Consider the following 22,817-nt stretch of genomic DNA (forward strand, 5'->3'; position numbering starts at 1 on the left):
TTCATGGCCGTGGATGCCTTTCTAGCTGTGTCATCCATCCACCCACTGGTCCATCTCACCTGTCTGTCTCACTTTTCTTACTGCAAGGCTAGCATACTTGTATAACATCTATTGATCTTCTAGGGTAATGTTTAGAAAGTGATGGGTTGCCTTTTAAAAAGCATTTCTGCTTACTTGGACTTAATATTTCAAGCATTTTGAACTGCTATAATAAGGATTTTTTTTTTTTTAAGTTTTCTTGATATTGTAAATACCTGATACTTACTTTTGTTCCCCAACACAGAAAAACCTGCCAAAGCAATCACCAGCTCCAGAGTGCCTGGGGAAGATGGCACGCTACCTCCAGCACAAGGCAGCCCTCTCAGGACCTCAAATGTGCAGACATGCCTCACGAAACTGTCCATGGAGATAAAGGAGGACTTTTCATGTCAAAATGTGGAAAAAGAGAGCTCTAGTGGAACAAATTGTAGTTCTGATCATATTTTTAATGAGAATGGAAATCTTGAGGTTTTAGTACAAAGTCATCATGACGGTGGCAGCACTGACTTTGTTGAACATGATCTTTTTTTTGATGAAGATCTTCAAGCTGCAATTGACTTCTTCAAACTTCCTCCTCCTCTTCTGTCTCCAGTGCCCTCACCCCCTCTGATGTCTTCACACCTGGATTCCATACCTTCATTTGCACCTGTGAGTTTTGCTCTCTGAATTTGAATTACTAAGTGGGTATGTTGTCTATCCTAATATATCATTTATGCTCAAAGGATATTAGTAATACTCATGCAAAGATTATTCATTTTAGCCAATTTTTTTAGGGGGTAACATGAGGATTTTAAACAACATGGCACTACCCTTTGGATCAACATATATAGTTTGAATTTTTTCACTTTGTATTGTGGTTGCATTTTAGTTAGTCTTTATTCACAACCAAATTACAAGTTTCCTGTAGGAAGACTGTGTCTTAATTGTTTTTAATCTCTTGTATGGAATGACTGAATAAAACACATATTTGCACATATTTGTATGCATGGAGTTATATAGTGATAGGAAAAAGTCTGTGTGTATAGTACACACGCCCCTTAACCTAACTTAGCCGAGTTCTCTACCTTTATTTGATGAATTCATCTTTTCGTGTGTTTGCTAAATGGTTTATAGTAGTTTCTTAGGATGTTAGTCTTTATGAAGCAGATGTATATCCTTTTTGTCTTAAGGAGCAGATATATGTTTTGCTCTCAGAATCAATTTCTTCCTTTACGAAAACACCACGTGTGCCTCTTATGTTCCAGGCACCAGGCTAGACACTGGGAGTGTAGAGGTGACAAAAGGTGCCATTGCTTCTCAGTGGGGTTCATTGTGTGGAGTTCGGAGCAGTAAGGGAGCAAACAGTAGCATTGCTGTGTAGAGCCCTGCAGTGGTGGAAAACACACTGCTCGAGAGGATAAAGAAAAGCAGCTTAGTCCTGAATGGAGGCCAGGCTGGGGTGGGAGGCAGGCAGGTAGGCAGGCAGGCAGGATTCTTCTGAAAATTCAGCCCCCACACTGAGTTTTAAGGAGTGAGTGGGGGTGCTTCAGGTTGAGAAGCTGTTCACATGGCAGTGTAGAAGCAAGGGTGAACTCTGTGTGGGGCAGATTCATGCAGATGATACTGTGAAAGGCCATGTACATGCTCCCAAGGAGTTCCCACTTTATCCTGAAGGGGGAAATCTTTGATGAATCCAAAGACATGGACTGAAAGATAGGTTTTTATTTGAAAGTTTCATTTCAGTATGAGTGAGTAGGGAGTGGAAAGCTAGTCAGAAAATAGACAAGACCATAGACATGGTAGCAGCTTAATAAGCAGCTCACTTAATTCTTGATACCTGAACCTAAGTTGTGGCATTGGGGTTAACGAGGTAGGGACTGGTTTGAAAAGCGTTATGAGGTCAAATGATCAGTATTCGGTGACATTTTGAATATGGTAGTTAGGGGAGATGGAGGAGTCATATTGAAACATAGTAAATGTAAGAAGAGACCCTGTTTGGGAGAATAATGTATAGAATGTTAGATATGAGCCATGCATATACACAGGCAAGGTGCTGGAGGGAGGCTGTGGTGGGCACAGGCGTTCTGGACATGCCAGCATTTGAGTGCATCAGAAGTCATGCAGTTCTGATGTTATCCAGTAAGAGTGTATAGGAGGAGAAAAAAGATAGGGTTCCAGTCAAGACCCTGGGGAACTGTCCCTACGTAAGTGGAGAGTAGAAAAAGTGAGGAGGCCAGGCGCCGTGTCTCACGCCTGTAATCCCAGCACTTTGGGAGGCCGAGGCGGGCGGATCACAAGGTCAGGAGTTCGAGACCAGCCTGACCAACATGGTAAAACCCTGTCTCTACTAAAAATACAAAAATTAGCTGGGCATGGTGGCATGCGCATGTAATCCCAGCTACTCAAGAGGCTGAGGTTGAAGAATCGCTTGAACCCAGGAGGCTGAAGTTGCAGTAAGCTGAGGTCCCGCCATTGTACTCCAGCCTGGGCAACACAGCGAGACTCCGTCTCAAAAAAAAAAAAAAAGAAAAAGAGTGAGTAAAGGAGACTGAAAACAAGGGCAGAATAGCAGAGGAAAGCCAGGAGATGATGGTACTCTGGAGTTCAAAAGAGGAAAGAATTCTTTCAGTAGGAGCAAGTTAATGTTAGCAGCTGTTAATCTTCACCAGTCCACCGTTCTCTAACAGAATAGAGACAAGATGTTGATACTGTCAGCACATGCCAAGTGGGCCACATGCTCTAGGCACTTAACTCAGGAGGGGACAAGTTGGGGGTCAGGAAAAATTTCTGGAGCAGAGGTGGCTGGAGAATGGGCTGGTAGAAAGAGAGCTTTGTAAGGGTAGCACAGGTGTGTGTTGATGACATCAGTCAGGCTGCAGCACTCTGTGAGGACATGTTGGGGAGGAGACAGGTGGCGGGAGAGACCCACAAGACAACAACCCTCCTCCTCTGCACAAGGCTGTACCAGGCACAAGTCAGACACCAGAGGGAGAGGAAATAGAGAGCTGTGAAGCCAGAAGCTAGCAACCTGTGTCAGACGGTTTGTTATGAGATGATGGGGAAGTAACAGTTTGCAAGTAGGAATATTTGAAAGTTAAGAGAACAAACCTAACCCTGTGTAGAGTGGGGTGTGACACTTGGAAGCATGTCTGTTATTGGAGGAGGTGTCTCTGTGGGGTGCTGGGCACCCATAGGGAGAGAGCAGAACAGTGTTGGACCAGAGCTGGAGAACTCCCTACCCACCACAGAGATTCCAGGCCCTAGCATGCCCTTGCTCAAATGTGATTTTAAAGGTTCTTCGGGAAGCAGCATGTGCTTTAAAAAAATAATGCATTTAAATGATAGTCATATTAATCTATTGAATTAGTTTTTGACAAGTATAATTCGTATTTTTAAAGGAAACCTACTTTGGAGAGTATACAGATTCCAGTGATAATGACTCGGTCCAGCTTAGAAATTCTGCTGAGTCTGTTTCCGAAGATGATACAGCTGAATCACAGAATTATTTTGGCTCATTGAGAAAAAGTAAAGGAAGTGGTACATCGGAGGAAAAGCCCAAATCACATGAAGCTATCCAAGCTCTAAATACATGGGAAGTAAATAAAGTGACAACTGCTGGACTCGAAACTTTCACAGCAACACTGAGTGAATCTTCTGCCACACACTCCTTAGCTGGTGAAAAACACTGGACCACAGCATCTCGATCCATGAGTGATAGAAAAAGAGACATTTTACATGAGACAAAAAGACAAGTGGAGGTTAGGGAGATGGATAAGTCAGTGCAAACTGAGAGAACCATTCATAAACTCACTCGAGGTTTGTGCATTGAGAGATTGTCTGCCAGTCCAGCACAAGAGAAGGAAGCTGCCACTTGGAAGTCAGAGTTGTATTTGTCTCCCCTTGGCAAGAGGCCATTAAATGAACTCATGGAATCTGAAGGAAAAACCCTATTGTCTAAAATGATAGGATCGCCCAAATCAGAGTTTACTAAGTGGACACGAATTAATGAAATCACTTCTGAACCAGACTGTGTCACAGTTTCTGGCCATTTTCACAGACTGTCTAGAGAATTGGAAAAGGAAAAAGAAGATACACAAGGGTTCACTTCAGGAGAATCGCCTGAATCAGAAGATGACGATTCAGGCGATGCAATGGATGTAGCAGGGCTTGGTGTTGAAACCAGTTTTTCTTCCTCTTCTACCTTGGTAGCACTGTCTATTGGCAGTAATCCCCAGTCGTCTTCTGGGTTAGACTGTGGTAATGATACAGATATTACTACTAAAGTATTCTCTACTGAATCGCATCATTCAGAACATAAATTACAAACTAAAACTTTAAACACGTTACATCTGCAGTCTGAGCCACCAAAGCGTTCTATAGGAGGAAACAATTTGGAGAATAGCATGCATGCATTGAGCTCTGAATTGGGAGCATCTAATTTTAATGATCAGAAGAGCAACGGGATAGAATATACAAAAGTCGTAAAAGGCTTGACCAAAATACATTCACTTCCTCGGTCAGTATTTATGAAAGCCACAAAAGATGGGCAATGCGAAAGTCAGGATCCAAGAATAGAGGTCACACGAAATAAGCCAGATTTCACATCATTAATAGGTTCTCAGGCTGCCTTGATAAAAAGTGGTTTGGGTTTTGTTAAAAGTACTTCATGGCACCATAGTGATTTATTAAGGAAAGGAGGCGAAGAAAGTCTGAGAGCTAAATCAGAACATGAACAAAAGACTAGCCATCAGTTACAAAAGGCAGTGCCATCCCTACAAAATAGAGGACCAACACCCAAGCCTAACCTTCTTAGAGAAAATAACAGTCCTGTAGATTCGAAGACCACTGCATCAGTGTTGCCTAATCAAGTGTCAGTTATCACAAAACAGACAAGACCTGAAAAGGTTCAGAGTGCTAAATTGGAACACTTGAGGCCACATAGGAATGAGCCTACCTTAGTAACAGAAAATAATGGCAACAAAACTGATCATATGTCAACTCTAGCAAAATGTGATGGGGAAAGAGATGATACAACTCAAAACATCAGGGAGGTGGCTGCTGTAAAAAGCGTTTCACCAGAAGTTTCTGCCTCTCGGAGAAAACTAGATTTCAGTTCTCCAGGTGGTTCTTCACCAGTAGAAAATTCGGATTGTTCCACAAATAGCAGATTATCTTTCTCTTCTGAAGACATCCTTGTCCAAAACCAAGACATTGTGAGAGAAGCTGCAGTGCAAGAAGACGGGCAGAAGCAGAGGCAGCCTCCTCAGGCCACAGATCTGGACTCGAGTGGGACAGATAGCAGTGAGGTGCTTCCAGCCACAGAAGTGACCGTGTCAGGAGGCTTTTCTGTTGAAGAAACGACCTGTGGAGACACAGGGAGATCTGGTGGTGATGCTCTGGCTGTTGCAAATGGTACTGCTAGCACACCACAAAATGCTAATGGACTTTGGAAATTGAAATCTACAACTCCTGTTGGTGCTTTGCCTGAATGTTTTAGCACCACAGACACCACTTTATCTCCAGCATTTTGCAGAAAAGCTGGAGAGACACAGGATACCTCCCAAAGTAGCCCTCCTGCTACCTTACCTTGTTACACAGGCATTCGAGAGCAGGGAGATGACACTGAGGCAGAGGATAGTGAGGCATTTAGCTGCAGTGAGGGGAGCGAACAGCAAGATGCTCTTGACGACTCACAGAAAAATTTAGCAGATACAGAAGCCGGTGTAGCTGAGGTGAGGCCTTCTTTAGAGGTAGGTTGTTTGACGTCAGCTTTGCAAGATTTTAACATAAGTACATTTTCTGAGCTAGACAGACTTTCCACATCAGAGGTTGTGATGTTTCTTGAGAGCTGTCAATTAGGGGATTATAGTTCAGGGGACTCTGTTTCTGAATGTTCTAGTAAAGGAACCCTAAGTAAAGAAATGAACAAAGAATTAAAGCCAAGTGAAATGTCAGGAGAAAAATACAGAAAGCAACCCTGTGAAGAAGAAATACTTGGAACCTGTGAAGAGTGGATTGAATCAGAGGAAGATGATTATTCATTAAAAAATACAAGTCAGCTCACTCAGTGTTCTTTGGAAACTCTGTCTGAGGTTCTCACCAAGATTAGGCAAGAACTTCAGACAAATTCTGAAGATGGCAGTGGTAAAGATAGTGGCAGTTTATTGCTCTTAAATATAAATAACAACATGACCACTGAGAATTTAAAAGAGAAAGGCCCATCTCGGGAAATGACTAGCTCTTCAATACATGGTTCAGAACCACCCCCACAAATAGCTGCCGTGGACACTGAGGGCAGCTCTCCCATCAGCGGTGGGCCTCACGATGAAAACATTCAGAGCGGACCAGAGGCTAACTCAGATGCAGGCAGGCAAACCAATGGTGGGGAAGAAGTCCTAGCAGAACCTGTAGATCCATCAGCCTTGTGCTCTGACTCCGTAACAGAGCCATTGATGGAGCAAAGTTCTAATTGTGAGGCCGAAGCAACATTTCAGTGTCAGATAGCCACAGTGACCTCAGAAGTTATAAATGTACTTATAAATAAGGATCAGAATCTAGTCATTGAAAAGGGGGACAACTGGACAATCATCAGTGGCGTAGCTGTTATGCCACATGTGGACCAGGTCACACTGTGTGACACTCCTGGAGACATCCCTGTTTCTCAAGATCAAGGAGAGCTGGAAGCTGGTTGTATCCCAGTGACTTCTGCTGAGAAATCCCCAGAGGCCAGTCACACTGGCCCTGCATTTCAGGAGGCTCCATGTGACAATAATCTTTCATGTCCTCAAGAGGATGTTTCAAGCAGTGGTCAGAGCACCAACTTTGATAAAAGTCGTTTGCGAAATAGACCTGTTAAGCCTAGTATATGGATCAGTTCTCAAATATATGATCAAAACTTTGAGACTCAGATTGTTGCATCTGATCACACATATTATAACTCAAAACTAGAGCCATCTGGCAAAAGTAAGAATCGATCAAAGGTTTCAAACAAAGATCAATCAAACAAACCAGTAAAAACTTCAGCATCAAGCAGAGTTGAAACTCATCAGAGTGAAGTTGCTCAGTCATTTTCAGGGGAAAAAAGTTGTACAAAAACTCAAAGAAGCCAAACTCAGACCATTTTAGCAAATGCTGACACGTCCACTCCTACAGATTGCTCTCCTGACACGCTGAGTAAAATACGGCAAGAGGTGGGGCCTCCTTTGCCGCCTCTTCTTGCTCCTCTGATAGCTACACCTCCAAGGACTTCACAGCCACTCTCTCCTCTGATATCGAGTTCTAGTCCTTCCTCACCAACTTCTCCTGTTGGCCAGATTTCTCCCTTATGTGAAACCCCAGGGCCTCCTGTCATGTCTCCATGGCCGGAGGACCCCAGACGTGCTTCTCCTCCAGATCCGTCTCCATCTCCGTCCACTGTATCAGCCAGTGAGAGGGTAGTGTCGTCTCCTCTGCAGTTCTGTGCAGCCACACCAAAGCATGCACTTCCTGTGCCTGGCAGACTACCACCCTGTGCACCTGGCCATGCTGCTGTGGGAGGGCCCCAGGAGAATTCTGTGAAAATTCTTGACACCATGTACCCAGAGTTATCTGCCAGGGCCCGGACCCTCAACATCCTCAGAGGGAATATTCAACTCACACGAGGTCCACCTGCTGACTGTAAGAACTTACCAGGACCTGCCAGTGCTATGATAGGATTCAAAACGATCACTTCAGCAGCAACTGCTTTTGTCAAAACTGGGAGCAGCTCTGGTGGTGACTGTAACCAAGACAAGTCAAGAGATTTGGGGACTCATCAGGATTCAAGTGGGAAAAGAACACTGTCAGCGTCTACACTGAGAAGTGCTAAAAGACTGCGCCTGGACACTGGGTCCCCAGAACCAGAAGCCAGGGGAGTCACTGCAGAAGGAATCCACAAGAACCTCCCAAGGAGCCTTCCTCCAACTGAAGTTGCAACAACAGATGAGGAAAGAAGTTCTAGTTCAGCCATCAGTGCAGTTTCACGGTTGCCTTTAAGCCCAAAAGAAACTGTGGAGTCCCATGATAAAGCCATAGCTAATGCGCTGAAGAAAATTGCAGAGTTTTCTTTTGATCTGTTACCTGTCATTCGTAGTCATGTATATGTGGGAAATATCTCCAAAAAGCCCGTGATGAGAGATCAAGAGAAAGAAGTTGTTTATGAATTTAGTACAACAAAAAAGGTATGTGGCTTCCCTTTTCTAAGTGCATTATGGATTACACGTCCTCCAAGACAGATGCTGTCTACTGCCAGCAAAATGTGTAGATGACCAAAGAGAAGTTTTATTTCGAGGATGAGAGTTATCCCTGTAAACATTTCTAGCCAGCATCTTACAAATGTTCTTTTCTAAGTGCATTAGGGATTATGTGTCCTCAAAGACAGATGCTGTCTACTGCCAGCAAAATGTGTAGATGGCCATGAACAAAAGTTTTATTTCAAGGATGAGAGTTATCCCTGTAAACTTTATTTCTAGCCAGCATTTTACAAATTTAAAATATGAAAAGACACTGCAGATTTGATCTTTTCTATTCATCAAGTTACTTAAATTTTTAAAAAGTATTTATCAGGACTAAAATTGCATGTATCCACTTGATCCTGGCATGTTTAGAGGCTTAAAGTTATTTTCTTCAAAGCCTCAAATTATCACATACTTTTTCTTTTCCTTGAGTGTTTTTGAGAGTCTTCCAGAAAGACTCTTCAGTAGTGAATATTACAGATCAAACAGGAAGAAACGCTTAGTGTCAAGACCGGGAAAAAAGGGATGGTTTAAATTTACATATGTAGTTTATTAGGACTTTTATAGTGCTATATCGTTGATGACTTCTGATGCCAAAAGGATCACACTTAGTCCTTATCTGCATATGCTTGGAGTCGTTTCAGCATACATATATTTTTAGATTGCTTACTTGCAGAAAGCATAAAGAGCTCTGTAAGTCACTTTGAAAGGAAATGAATGCATGTATCATATTATCATTTAATGCTCCCCTTAGGATGAAAATGTTACTTAATACTTCAGAATTTAAACCAGTATAAATTAGAGTTTAGAAAACCAGAATGAGAGTAGAATTATATACTGTATTTAATATATTTACATATGCAGATTATATAGAGCAAAATCCAAGAAATTATTATTTATTTGACTGGTGGTAGTGGCAGTTGGCAGCTAGGTTTTTTGAGACTTGCATTCTGGCATCTGCAGCATTATCAACCATAGGAAACAGACTGGTATGGGGATTTTTTTCAATGCCCCCACTTCGATTCTCATGACTTACCATGCTAGGCAAGTCCTTACCAATTATTACTGTGCTCTACCTTCTGGTGTAGTGCAAGTTTTATTTTTTCAGTAGATACTTAAGTTTTGTAACTTTTAGCTAATCTTTGGTAGGCTAAAGATAAATATGAGTGTACATTGCCTTTTTATTTTATTTTTTTTTAATCCAGCATTTAGCAGAGTGCTTGCTTCACTCTATTCTCTCAGAACTAAAAATTCAGAAGGTATCTATGGACCGTAATTACATTCATGCCCTCTGCAGAGTGTATGTGGGTATTTGTCGACAACTTGGAGACTTGGAAAGAGCTCGCTTGTTTTGCTACAGCCTACTTAAGGAAGGTATGCTTAGATTGTGACAATTTTGTCTTGAAAATATGATTGCCTTTTTTACCTTATTATACTGGAGTCTATATTTTCAGCTCTGTGATTACTGCGTGTCTTTTAAAATAATGTTATGTTTTGTCCATTGAATAGCTTTGGCTATACCCAGCTGCACCTGGTCTTCAGTAGGGCTTACTTATATCAACACATATATTTCTACTTGTAAATAAATGATTATCTCTCATTACTATTTGTTTTATGCCCTGTGCAGCTGCTTTAGAATTAGATATAGTTGCCCTAAAATAGGGAATACTTTTAAGGTAAGTGACAAACCAAACTGCTAGGTAGAAGGGGCAGCAACTTTAAGATGAATTTGTCAGCTGGTGAGAAGAAGTAGATCAGAGAAAGCTGAAAGGAGATGGTGACATGAGGGTTGTCCTGTGATTATCTTTTCTCTTTACTGTTTCTTCTGTTTCTACTAGTGGATCAGATTGGGAATCATTTTTCTCTGTATCAAATCATCAGTATTTTCCAATCATGTGATATACAAATGAAACGTAATATATCAGTCTTATCTCAGTGGTAAATATTTATAATCTTTGACTACCATGTTTATGAGACTTGTAAAGCAGGATGATTGAGTATATCCATTCATTTTAGTGTTTCGAATGAAGCTGCTATGTGTTTCAGTTGCCCACTTCATTTCTTTGTTTATTCTTTCAGTCATTTATTTATTGAATGAATCATTATCGAGTGAATGTTAGGATTTCTGTGGTGATCAGAATCAGATGGAGGTACAATTGTCCATGGGGCTGATAGGCCATAGTCACATCACAGAAACACATATGAAGTTCAGCAGTTGGTTGGTGGTAGGACAGAAAGGGGTGTGGGCTCAGTCAAGACCACGTTGTATTTCTTGTTCTTCCTCAACCACAGCAAGCCCATTCTTAGCTCAGGCTTTTGTGCTGACAGCTTTCTTGCTGTTTCCTTCGACTCTTGTGTTTCACTCCACGAATTTCACATACCTTCCTAGTCATCCTGGATCCCTTATTTTTATTTGCCTTCATGGCACTTATCACTTCTTAAAAGAGTATTTTGTTTGCGGTCTCTCTGCTCCTCTAGCTTGTATACTCTATAAGTAGAGAATTTATTTGTCTTGTTTCTACTCTGAAATGTCACCAGATAAACATAGGATTCAAAAACTAACGGATCAAGTTTAGTGCAGTGAGTTTATGCTTTGAGCTCCCTGTTCTTAGATGTGTCAATGGCAGATAAAGCAGAACAGAGAAAATTAAAAAGAAAGCAGAAAAGTGAAAACTAAAAAGATGTGATTGTACATCAAATGGTTAAACATTGGAAAGCTCTTTGACAATTTCTTATGAAATTAAAACATTTATTTCCACTCATACACACTTATGCAACAGAAACACAGAGATGGATCATTTCATAGACTGGCACACAGATATAACATCTTCATTCATAGGAGCCCATAACTGGAAACAAATGTCCATCAGCCAGTGAATGGAAAACATTTTGATGTATTAAGCAATTAAATACTACTTGGCTATACAAAGGAATAGACTGCTAATGTATGCAACAACATGGATGAATCTCAAAACCAGCATGCTGAGTAGGGAAGGCAGACAGAAGAGAGTACATACTACACAAATCCATTAATACATACTTGAGAAAAGGCAAACTAACGTATAGTGACAGTAGATCAGGGCTTCTCTGTAACTGGGGTGAGGTGATTCACTGCAGAGCACGAGAGCGAGAGAACTTTTGGGATGATGGTATTGACTGTTGTGGTTTCTTGAATTTATTCATTTGTCAAAATTCATCCAACTTTATACTTTAAAAGAGTATATTTTATTGTCTGTAGACTACACTTTAGTTAATTTTTAAAAAAGAGATAAAGCCAGATGTAGGAGAAAGTATTTACAACAAAAGAATTGTCATCCAGAATTTATTTAAAAAATTTCTTCAGATCAGAGGCTTTATGTGCTCAATGAGTAAATGTAATGCATACTGACCTATGTAATGTAATGCAAATTTATGTAATGTATAAAAATAGCCTGTAATGACACATAACAAATGGGAGGATTCTGAGACTGAGGAAGTTGGAGAATGGATTTTTGAAGTGACTGTGGCCGGAGCCTCATCTGGGCTACCCACTGACAGTTTCCTCCATTGCAGGATGCCTTGCAAGGCACCAGTGAAATTAATACAATTTATTCTTAATCTGTAATTTATTCACTTGATTATACATAAAAGGTTTATTGAATTATTTTATTTCTCATAGATTTTCCAGAGTCTGAAAAATTGACTTTGTTTATTGCAAACATGTGGCATGATATATTTCTCTCTCAATCGGTGATTAATAAAGCAATGCAGTTAGTTGCCAGGCAGCGTGCTAAAGGAGAGGTTCTGAACTGCTTGAGAGCTTTTCTTAACTGGGAAAAGGTGAGCTTTATTTTTATTTCTTACAGTACCATACTTTAAGATATTACATAAATGTTACTGTGTTATGTATTTAGTTTGCATTAGTTCATAAGCATTTTCTTCTTTTTAGATCTTTTAAAATTTAATCAGTTTACCCTAAGCTTACCCATTTTGTTCATTAAGTATGCAGAAGACATTCAAGGAAGAATTATAGACCAAAGGACTGTGTTAATTAACAGTTTGTTTTATACACTAATTTGTGACTGATGAAATCCACCCATAGGTCTATATGTTTAAAAGTCTCAGATAAGCTACAAAATTATTTGGTTCTACAACAGATACTTAGGTGAAAAAATATATCTTGGTTCTTTCCTATTAGGATTTTTTAAAATGTGCTTTATTTTTTTTTTCCAGTTGATGGAATTTGTTTTTGTGCTATCTACTTTGTTCCCATGTTATATTTTATATGATTTTTAGTTACTGATATGTTAAAGTAAGTGTCTAGATGAGTGTTCTTTCATCATTTTATTCCATTCATTAAGTTGATCTAATGAGAATCTAACTACCAGTAGCAAACTTCAAGAAGAGATACTGAAGCCAGTCATACTGATTTTTAAATTTTATTTTCTGTTTTTAATGAGCATGTATTTCCTCTTCCAAAAATTCTCCTTGGCTTGTGTGTGGAGCAGAATTTTATATGCTATTTTGCTTTTTTGGCTACTTTTGATGTTAGTATGTATTAGGATTTTATTTTTTATAAGATGTAAAGGAAAGAGCTTTTGGTGGTCAAAAGTTAGCTAAATATTAGAAAGCAAATTTGCAATGATCTCTTCATCAGTCTATCTAGACACAACAGAATACAATCATCGTGAGGTATTGTCCTCAATTCTAGTCAGTCATTTTGTGTTAGGAGAGACATCCTGACTCCTACCAGTGGACACCAGCAACCACATATATATCTATCTGTTCCAGAGGGTTACCAGCCTCCAGAATGTTACCTGCTTCTGGAAGTTTACTTGCCTCCAGAGAGTTACCTGCTTTGAGGGTTACTGACTTCAGAGGTTTACCTCTTCCCAGAGAGTTACCTGTCTCTGGAGGGTTATCTGTTCCCAGAGAGTTACCTGTCTCCAGAGTACTACCTGCCTCCAGAGAGTTAACTGTTTCCAGAGGGTCACCTGTCCTCCAGAGAGTTACCTGTTCCCAGAGGGTTATCTGCCTCCGGAGGGTTACCTGTTCACAGAGAGTTACTTGCCTCCGGAATATTACCTGCCTCTAGAGGTGAGGGTTACCTGCCTCTGGGCAGTCACCTGTTCCCAGAGAGTTACCTGTGTCTGAAGAGTTACTTGCCTCTGGAGGGTTACCCACCTTCAGAATGTTACCTGCCCAGGCTGCTCATGCTCTCACTTGGTCTTTCCGCTTGCACACTAGAGCCCATCTCCTTTTACTTGTTCAGAATTAAGCAGGATATGGTTAAAAAGACATTCCTTATGAGGAACATATCATTTTAGCAAATGTATTTGCTAAGTATCATATCAAATAAAAATACAAAGTCAAAGCTTTAAGAAAGGTGAGAAATACTTGGGAAATAAAACTATTATAGTGTAAGATTTCCAAATGCTCTCTTACAGAATTAAAAATCTGGTAAACAAAAATGAGGATATAGTACAATTCAATAATATAAAAAGTAAATGTGTGTGAAGAGTATATATTTTTCTTATATCAATGACATTACACAAATCGATGATTTGGCCACATGAAAACATTAATTTCTAAAAAGTAAAGATTTCACACTCAAAACTCTCTCATAATAATTCAGTAAAATTTAACAGAAAAAAATTTCAAAATACATTTACTTCAAAATTGAGATACACATTCTTAGACAATCTGGGAACAAATAAAATACGAAAAGTAATATTCAAAGTCTTAAAAGTCAATGAAAAGGTAAACTCAGTATCAAAGATCTCTAGGATTTTTGGAAAACATGTACTCATTAAAGTATCTTAAATGCCTTAGTTGTTTAGCAAAAAATAAATGAAGTTGGCTGCTACTCATCTCTAACATTAGAAATGTTGAGGGAAGCAGAGAAAAAGAATAAAGTTTAAGAGATAGTAATAATGAAGTGGAAAAGAAACAGAAACACATAGAAGGTAAAAATACTCCTTTAAAAAATGCTCACAACATAGATAGCTTACAGTGCAGATCAGTGAAAACAGAGAGAAGCAAAAATAGTGAAGATGTGAAATGGGAAAGAATATAGGATACAGAATGAAAAGACTCCTACCTGCAATCCTATAGCAACAGATTTGGAAACTTAGGGTGATTTCCTGGCAAAATAAAAATGATCAAAATTGGCTTTAGGGGTAGGATACTTGAAAAGACTGGTTGAAAGGTGATTAAAACTTTACAAAGACATGTGTAGATTTCTCCTGAGTTTTATCTAATCTTTAAAGAACCAAGTAACTATAATCTATTTTAGGCATGATGAAAAATTGAAAGCCCTCTGTTTGTTTCTAATGATAAAACCCAATTAAAAATGCTGTAAGAAAGAAAAAAAAGCCAGTTTTTAGTGAGTCTTTTAGATACAAAAAGTGTCACTAAACAGAAGATTTCAGTAATGTATTCAAACAATAATACTTTATAACTTAATAGAGTTTATCTTGATAAAACAAGGAGAATTCAGAATCAGAAAATCAATATAATTATTAAAGAAGAAACCCCCATGGATTATTCCTAGACTAGGAAATAGAAGGAAACTTACTAAATATAATGCTGTTAGTTAACAAGAAATCAGTGGTATTATCGTCAATGTAAATTACGAAATTATTTCAGTTTTTTAAATCAGGAATTAGGGGATTCCTGCTGTAACCATGGTGGGAAGTATTTCCTGAGTTGGGTTCTTCAAGGTGTTGCTTCCTCCAAGTTTTTCTGCCAGAGTTGATAAAATCTTTTAAGAGTGCTCTATATGTAGAAGTGAATTTTAAAGTTGTAAATTTATAAACCTTTTAAAAAAAAGCCTTTAAATTTATGAGTCTTGTTTCATTTATAAATCAGTTAATTGTTAACAAAGTAAGAATGTGTTCACTTTGGCCATTGATAAATGTTAGTTAACTCATATTAACAGATTAACATTTCCTAAATAATCTTATTTACAAATTTCAGCAATTTAATTATCTTAAGACTTTAAACGTATTCATAAACTTAAGATATATTCTTCAAAAACACCTCAAAGTAGGCTTTCAAATCTAATAAGCAAAATCTTCCTAAGCACTTCAGCAACTCTTGAATGTGAAAAGTCAAATTGAGAATGTAGAATATGAGTTGTAATAAATATTCAAATAATGTTTACAAACCTAATTACATTCTCTTAAAACACATCTAATTACAATCATGATTCTAATACCAAATACTTCACATTACAGCCACACTTGAAACTTAGGAGATTCTCAGCACTTTTATGGAGCATATATATTCTATACATGTAAATTATCCCATGTTCACAATTACTGCAAAATGTATTATAAAATAGATACTCAGAAAAGTAAATATATGGATTTGATTTATTTCATGTCAGAATTTATTTCTGCATCTTTTCAGGTTGCAAAGTCACTGATTTTTCAAAATGGGAAATATTTATCATTCTGGCTGAGTTTTGGTTATCAGGTATATTACTTTGAACCATGATTTTGTAATGGATTTTCTCATAGAAACCTTGAGACCTAGAACCTTTTAGGATATATATGCCCAAGCTACAGGTTTACTTGTTGAGCCCTTCTAATAATAAAGCAAATATCCAAACCCAAACCTTTTCTTGTATTAAATATATTGAGTATTATATGTGTATTATTTTTATAATGAAACTCTCATATAGTGCTGGTGGAAATGTTAAATAGCATGACCACTTTGCAAAATAGTTGAGCAGCTTCTTATAAAGTTAAACCTTTTCTTAGCAAAAGACCAGGAGTTCCACTCTTAGGTATTTTCAAGAGAAGTGAAATTTACATCCTCACAAAGGCTTGTACATGAATATTTGTAGCAGCATTAACAACAATCAAAAGTGGTAAATTGATAAACAGTAATGTATTTGTAGAATTGGTTACTACTCAGCAGTAAAAAAAAAGTGTTTAAACTACTCTTTCATGCAACACTATGGATAAATATTACAACATATTATACACAGGTGTGAAAGAAGCCAAATATAAGAATTCATTACTGTCTGATTCAGTTTTATGAATTTCTTGAAAAGGCAGACTGATCCTTGATGTCAGGAAAATAATAGAATTTAATTTTTAAAGGATTATTTTTATAATTATAACTAGCTTTCTAACTTTAATTCTCTGATTTGAATTGATGAAACTGTGCTTTCCTATCTGGATTACAGGTAAGATCTTTTCTATCTGATTGGATTCTGCATCCTGCCTAGATAGCTTTTTAATCTGGTTCATCCAACTACTGTTCTGTAATCTTTCTATGACTAAGATAAACATGGTTCCTTATTCAGACTATTTTAAAAAGTTAAGATTAAATGATTAGTCACTGAATGCTTATTATAGTCTTTTAGATAACTAAGGTAAGATGCATTATATTTGAAACTCCAGATTTTATTTTATTTCTTTTTTTATTTGCTAGAATGCCCCGGTAGATGTTGGCTTCATGGTTTCTAAGCTGCTTTTGACCATACAGTTATGTCCAAAAACAGAATTTCAGTCCAGTGAAAAATTTGGTGAAGACCTAAGCGATAACACTTGGGAATACATATTTGCCATTGATCTGCTCTGCTGCCATCAGAAATGGATCTGGACACATGATAACATTATAAGGTTAGTAATTTACCGACTTAAATAAAGATCCGTTATTTGAATTGTAAGGTTGAATTGTTGAATGCCGAATTGTGGTTTGAATCATTTTTGTTGTATAAACATGTAAGGCAGATGAAACATTAACAAGTGACACTTTTTATTTTATAAGAGTTAATGAAACTACACTTAAGATACTTTCATCACTATCACATTATCTTGCTTTAATTTTCTTTAGTACTGGTCACTACTTTTTGCTCTATTCTGCTCTTATCATCTCTCTCTCTCCAAAAGAAATGACTCTGGGTGGGTGTAGGGTGGCCTTGTTTGACTCACGGTGTATCCCCAGCATGGGAAACGGTGCCTATACAAGGGAAGCACTTGGCGAATGTATGTTTAATGAAATTAATGATCATTAGCATAATATACAGATACTGACAAAAATTAAAGGGAAGAGAAATATTCAAAATTATAAATTAGCAGCTCCTCCCACCTGGGAGAAAATTAAGCTCTCAGGCATTCATTATATGTAGTAAATTGACTTTTCTCTGTGCATCTATAATTCTGGCGCTAGCTTTGTATCATCTCTGGGAGAATGGAGAAAATTGTCACTCAAATAATTTTTCTATAGGTCTTAATTTTCTTGTGGAACCCTGGCTGAGAAAGGCTGGTTTAAGGGAGTTGGTGACATTAAAAAGGATTCATCAAAGATTTGAAATCCATATCCTTGAGCTACTTGAAGCTGTAGAAGTTACCTTGTCCATGGATCCATGTGTGTACAAGGATGTCTGTTACTCTTATTCATCATCTTGACACTAAGAGAAGATTAGGCAACTGAATGTCAGACAGGAAGGAATCAAATCATGGCACACCTCTGTGAGATAATAGCTATATATCTCATAGCTGTGAATGGTTTACTATGTATTGAAATGGAAAAGTATTTCCCAGTCTGTTACTAAATAAGAAAATGACAGAACAGTCTGTTTAGTGCCAGTCTGTATAATGTGTCAGGGTGCTCTTTGGGCCTCAGCTTTCTGAATCCTAATGGGAACGCAAGAGGCAGGGGCCCTGCTAGCCCCAGTTATGCATGAAGAGACCAAGACTGATGCCCATCAGAGATGATTGGTCCATGATCCCTGCACTGGTGGTGAAGACAGCATCAAACATGAGGATCTCCACCTGAGTGATGGCAGACCCTGCTCCTTTCTTCAGCACTGGTGGCTCTCTCCAGGTTGTTTATATCCATAGAGATGGGGGAGAATCTAGAAAGCCAGAATTAGAAGAATAATAATGATTTGAGACTGGATTTGGAGTGCTTTTAATTACCTTTTCTCTTTTGTCTACATTCAGCTTTTCTAGTGATACTTTATGAATGCCATGAAAGTAGATACATTTTTGAAAAAACAGAAGACAAAGAGGACATGGCACTGTTTTCAGTCAGTGGAGAGTTTCTTTTATCCATCTAAAGTGTTATTTGATTACTGAAATTACAGTTTTCCTCTGGCTTAGCTCTTTTTACATGCACAGCTTTATTTGTTGGTGATCCTGCCAGTTAACTGGGCTTCTAGAATTCAGGGGCTTCTTTTGTGCCTAGAGAGTCCAAGTGAAATCTCAGACTCTACCACTTCCTCGTTCTGGGGCACTGGGGATGCTGTTCAGCTTCTTTGTGCAAAGCCTCATTAAGAAGAGTTAGAACAAAGATGCAAACACTGAATTTGCAGCCATGTTTCAGCTAGCATGGACACACCTGTGCTATTGGAGAAGATGTGAGTGTCCAGTAACTGTTCTCACTTGAACTTACAATGTTACATCCTCAGCGGTTATTCTTTTTCACTAATTGCTTAAGGACCATTTATAAGATAAGTTATTAATATTGTTTTGAGTGGTGATAAGCACACATCTTTTCATCTTGTTATTTTATAGTAAGGAGCTGTGGCCTGTAATGGATAAGTGGATTAAATACAGAAAAGGACACGCGAACATTGCATATACTCCTGATATTATTATAGCCTCAATACTGAGGCTGATTGGTGAGTTGTCTGTTTTTTGTTTGTTTGTTTTTTCTTATTATTGATATCTTGGTTGTAAAGTGGGGAGTAATTATATAATAACATGTTAACTTTGAAAATTTTCCATAATGACTGATTTCACAACCATCAATGTATAATTTATAATTAAACAATCTTTATAAATTATTGTTTTATCCATTTTTTTCAGAGATTAAGATTTTTCACATCAGTATATTTTAGTTATAATTGACCTTTTCTTAGATACTACTAATAATATACATAAACATTAGGATATGTAAGTTGTTATAAATTATACTGTAGTTTCATTTGGTTTCTAAAAGGATTAAGTCTTTTTGCGTTGCTATAAAAAACTGAGATGGGATAATTTATAAAGAGGTTTTATTGGCTCACAGTTCTGCAGAGTTTATAGGAAGTACAGTGCTGGCATCTGCTTGGCTTCTGGGGAAGCCTCAGGGAGCTGTCAATCATGGTGGAAGGTGATAGGAGAACAGACACATCACATGTGGAAAGCAGAAGCGACCGACAGGTGGTGGGGAGGTGTCATACACTTTTAAATGATCAGATCCCCTGTGAACTCAGAGCAAGAGCTTGCTCACCACAGGGATGGCCCAAGCCATTCACCATTCATGAGGGATCTGCTCCCATGATCCAGACACCTCTCACTAGGCCCCACCTCCAGCACTGATGATTACAATTCAACATAATATTTGGACAGGGACGGATATGCAAACTATATCCAGGATATCTTCACAGTACCTACCCCAGATTTTTCTTACTTGCCCAAAAGGGTCACCTAAGTGAATTACAGAAGTTAAATGATTGTTTAAAAATATTTTAAATGAGACATGGATTCTTCTTAATCTCATATTTAAAGAGGACCTCAGTGGCCATTTGGTTCTCCTTCCTTATTTCCTATGTATCATTAATTTTTACTTTTACTTATCTCCTATGAATCTTTAGTTTTTATTTTTATTTATTTTTTGTCTTGTCTTCAATGAGCTGCTGTCCAGGCTCTGCAGGATTATCAGTGATGAGATCTGTTAATTAGAAAGCTCTCTTAGACACAAAAAACCCTTCAAAAAATCATTGAATCTAGGAGCTGGTTTTTTGAAAAGATTAACAAAATAGATAGACCACTAGCCAGACTAATAAAGAAGAAAAGAGAGTAGAGTCAAATAGACATAATAAAAAATGATAAGGGGGATGTCACCACTGATTCCACAGAAATACAAACTGCCATCAGAGAATACTATAAATACCTCTTTGCAAATAGAAAATCTAGAATAAATGGATAAATTCCTGGACACATACATCCTCCCAAGACTAAACCAGGAAGAAGTCGAATTCCTGAATAGACCAAAAACAAGTTCTGAAATTGAGTAATTAATAGCCTACAAACCAAAAACAGCCCAAGACCAGATGACTTCACCGCCGAATTTTACCAGTGGTACAAAAAGTAACTGTTACCATTCCTTCAGAAACTATTCCAAACAATAGAAAAAGAAGGAATCCTCCCTAACTCATTTTATGAGGCCAGCATCATTCTGATACCAAAACCTGGCAGAGACACAACAAAAAAAGAAAATTTCAGACCAATATCTCCAATGAACATAGATGCAGAAATCCTCGATAAACTACTAGCTAACCGAATCCAGCAGCACATCAAAAAGCTCATCCACCACAATCAAGTCGGCTGCATCCCTGGGATGCAAGGCTCGTTCAACATACTCAAATCAGCAAATGTAATCCATCATATAAACAGAACCAATGACAAAAACCACGTGATTATCTCAATAGATGCCAAAAAGGCCTTCAAGAAAATTCAACATCCCTTCATTCTAAAAACGCTCAATAAACTAGGTATTGATGGAACGTATCTCAACATAATAGCTATTTATGACAAACCCATAGCCAATAGCATACAGAGTGGGCAAAAGTTGGAAGTGTTCCCTTTGAAAACCAGCGTAAGACAAAGATGCCCTCTCTCACCACTCGTATTCAACATGGTATTGGAAGTTCTGGCCAGGGCCATCAGGCAAGAGAAAGAAAGAAAGGGTATTCAGATAGGAAGAGAGGAAGTCAAATTGTCTCTTGTTTGCAGATGACATGATTATATATTTAGAAAACCCTGTAGTCTCAGACCAGAAACTCCTTACACTGATAAGCACCTTCAGCAAAGTCTCAGAATACAAAATCAGTGTTCAAAAACCACAGGCATTCCTATACACCAATAATAGACAAGCACAGAATCAAATCATGAGTGAATTCCCATTCGCATTTGCTACAAAGAGAATAAAATACCTAGGAATACAGCTTATAAGGAATGTGAAGGACCTCTTCAAGGAGAACTACAAACCACTGCTCAAGGAAATAAGAGAGGACACAAACAAATGGAAAAACTTTCCATGATCATGGACAGGAAGAATCAATATTGTGAAAATGGCCATACCGCCAAAAGTAATTTATAAATTCAATGGTATTTCCGTCAAGCTACCATTGACTTTCTTTGCAGAATTAGAGAAAACTACTTTAAATTTCATATGGTACGAAAAAAGAGCTCGTTTAGCCAAGACACTCCCAAGCAAAAAGAACAAAGCTAGAAGTATCACACTACTTGACTTCAAACTATTACTACAAGGCTACAGTAACCAAAACAGCATGGTACTGGTACCAAAACAGATATATAGACCAATGAACAGAACAGAGACCTCAGAAATAACACCACACATCTACAACCATCTGATCTTCAACAAAGCTGACAAAAACAAGAAATGGGGAAAGGATTCCCTATTTAATAAATGGTGCTGGGAAAACCGGGAGAAAATATGACTTGTTATCTTTTTCAAATCAAGTCTATCCTTTGAATCTTTAGAATTCTGCCTATTGAAAGCCAAGTAATTTGACTCTTTAATCTATATTATTTAGAGTAATACATGCATACTTACATAATTAAGAGTGATATGTAACAATTATAGAGAATAAGAATAATTTATAATTAACAATAATATATAATTGACAATATCATGTAATAAAATGCTAATATATAAACATATAAAAGCCGTTCAGAGGATGGATAATTAGAAAGCCTAATGTCGAAATAAGAGCAAAGTCAGGAAGAGTAAGCCCTTCTCAGGTCTTCTGATGAACTTGTGTGAATGAGCAAGATGGGTGTGGGGAGGCTGGAGCGCAGCCCAACGGGCTTCCATGTGTGCACAGGTGCGCCAGTGCAGGAAAGCGGCAGTGGAGCCTGGTCCTGCCTTTTTGGTGCCGTGGCACTGCATGGAGGAGGTGGGACTCAGAGCCAAGCAGTTGCCGGGTGACAAGGTTAGGCCTGGCAAATTTCTACGAATGACATTAACATCCCCACCCCCAACATACACACACACATACACACACACACTCACCCACCCACCCATCTGGATTGGGAGTTTGAATTGTTCCTAAGAGAAACTTAGTGAACTTTCTTGCCGTTTCTGAACCGGACCTTGATTGAAAAATTGAGTAAAAAATCAAGTTGGTAGGCTGTGATTTAATAATATTAACTTAAGTCACATAGTAATCTTCATAAAATAAAGGAATTGTCTTTATTAATTCAAAATTTACACATCCTATTAATGAGATTTTTACTCCATGGAAAATAAAACAAGCTTTATGTCAGTGAGACTTGTGATATGTAATGTTGGATTCAGGTTGTGAGCATTGCTGTTAGCAAATGATCACAGGGTTAGTACATGGGGTTTACTCCAACGTACCTTAATGATAAACTATTAAAGAGCATTTTGTGGAATGCTCAAATTGCTCTAGAGTCACAGAAATGAGGAGGATAGAAACTCATCACACTGCAGTGCTCATTTCTTGGCAGAGTTGAGGTCTAAAAAGGTTTAGCCTTTTGTCTAAGGCCATCCAGTGGAAAGGTAGCAAAGTTG

The 22,817-nt window shown here is 38.2% G+C and overlaps 1 protein-coding gene across 2 annotated transcripts in view; it reads left to right on the plus strand.

Moving 5' to 3' along the window:
• Nucleotides 1–22,817, plus strand: part of ICE1 (interactor of little elongation complex ELL subunit 1) — a 64,475-nt gene that overhangs the window by 35,086 nt on the left and 6,572 nt on the right. For both annotated transcript variants that reach the window (XM_012475262.3, XM_012475263.3), the window contains exons 12-17: nt 284–687; nt 3,417–8,216; nt 9,476–9,644; nt 11,929–12,089; nt 16,695–16,885; nt 18,785–18,891. In XM_012475262.3, coding sequence (XP_012330685.2) covers nt 284–687; nt 3,417–8,216; nt 9,476–9,644; nt 11,929–12,089; nt 16,695–16,885; nt 18,785–18,891 — 5,832 coding nt within the window. The remainder of the gene's footprint in view (nt 1–283; nt 688–3,416; nt 8,217–9,475; nt 9,645–11,928; nt 12,090–16,694; nt 16,886–18,784; nt 18,892–22,817) is intronic.

This window comes from Aotus nancymaae, unplaced genomic scaffold (assembly GCF_030222135.1).
Source record: "Aotus nancymaae isolate 86718 unplaced genomic scaffold, 86718_ANA_hifiasm-v0.15.2.pri h1tg000014l, whole genome shotgun sequence".
In the NCBI taxonomy this organism is placed as follows: Eukaryota; Metazoa; Chordata; class Mammalia; order Primates; family Aotidae; genus Aotus; species Aotus nancymaae.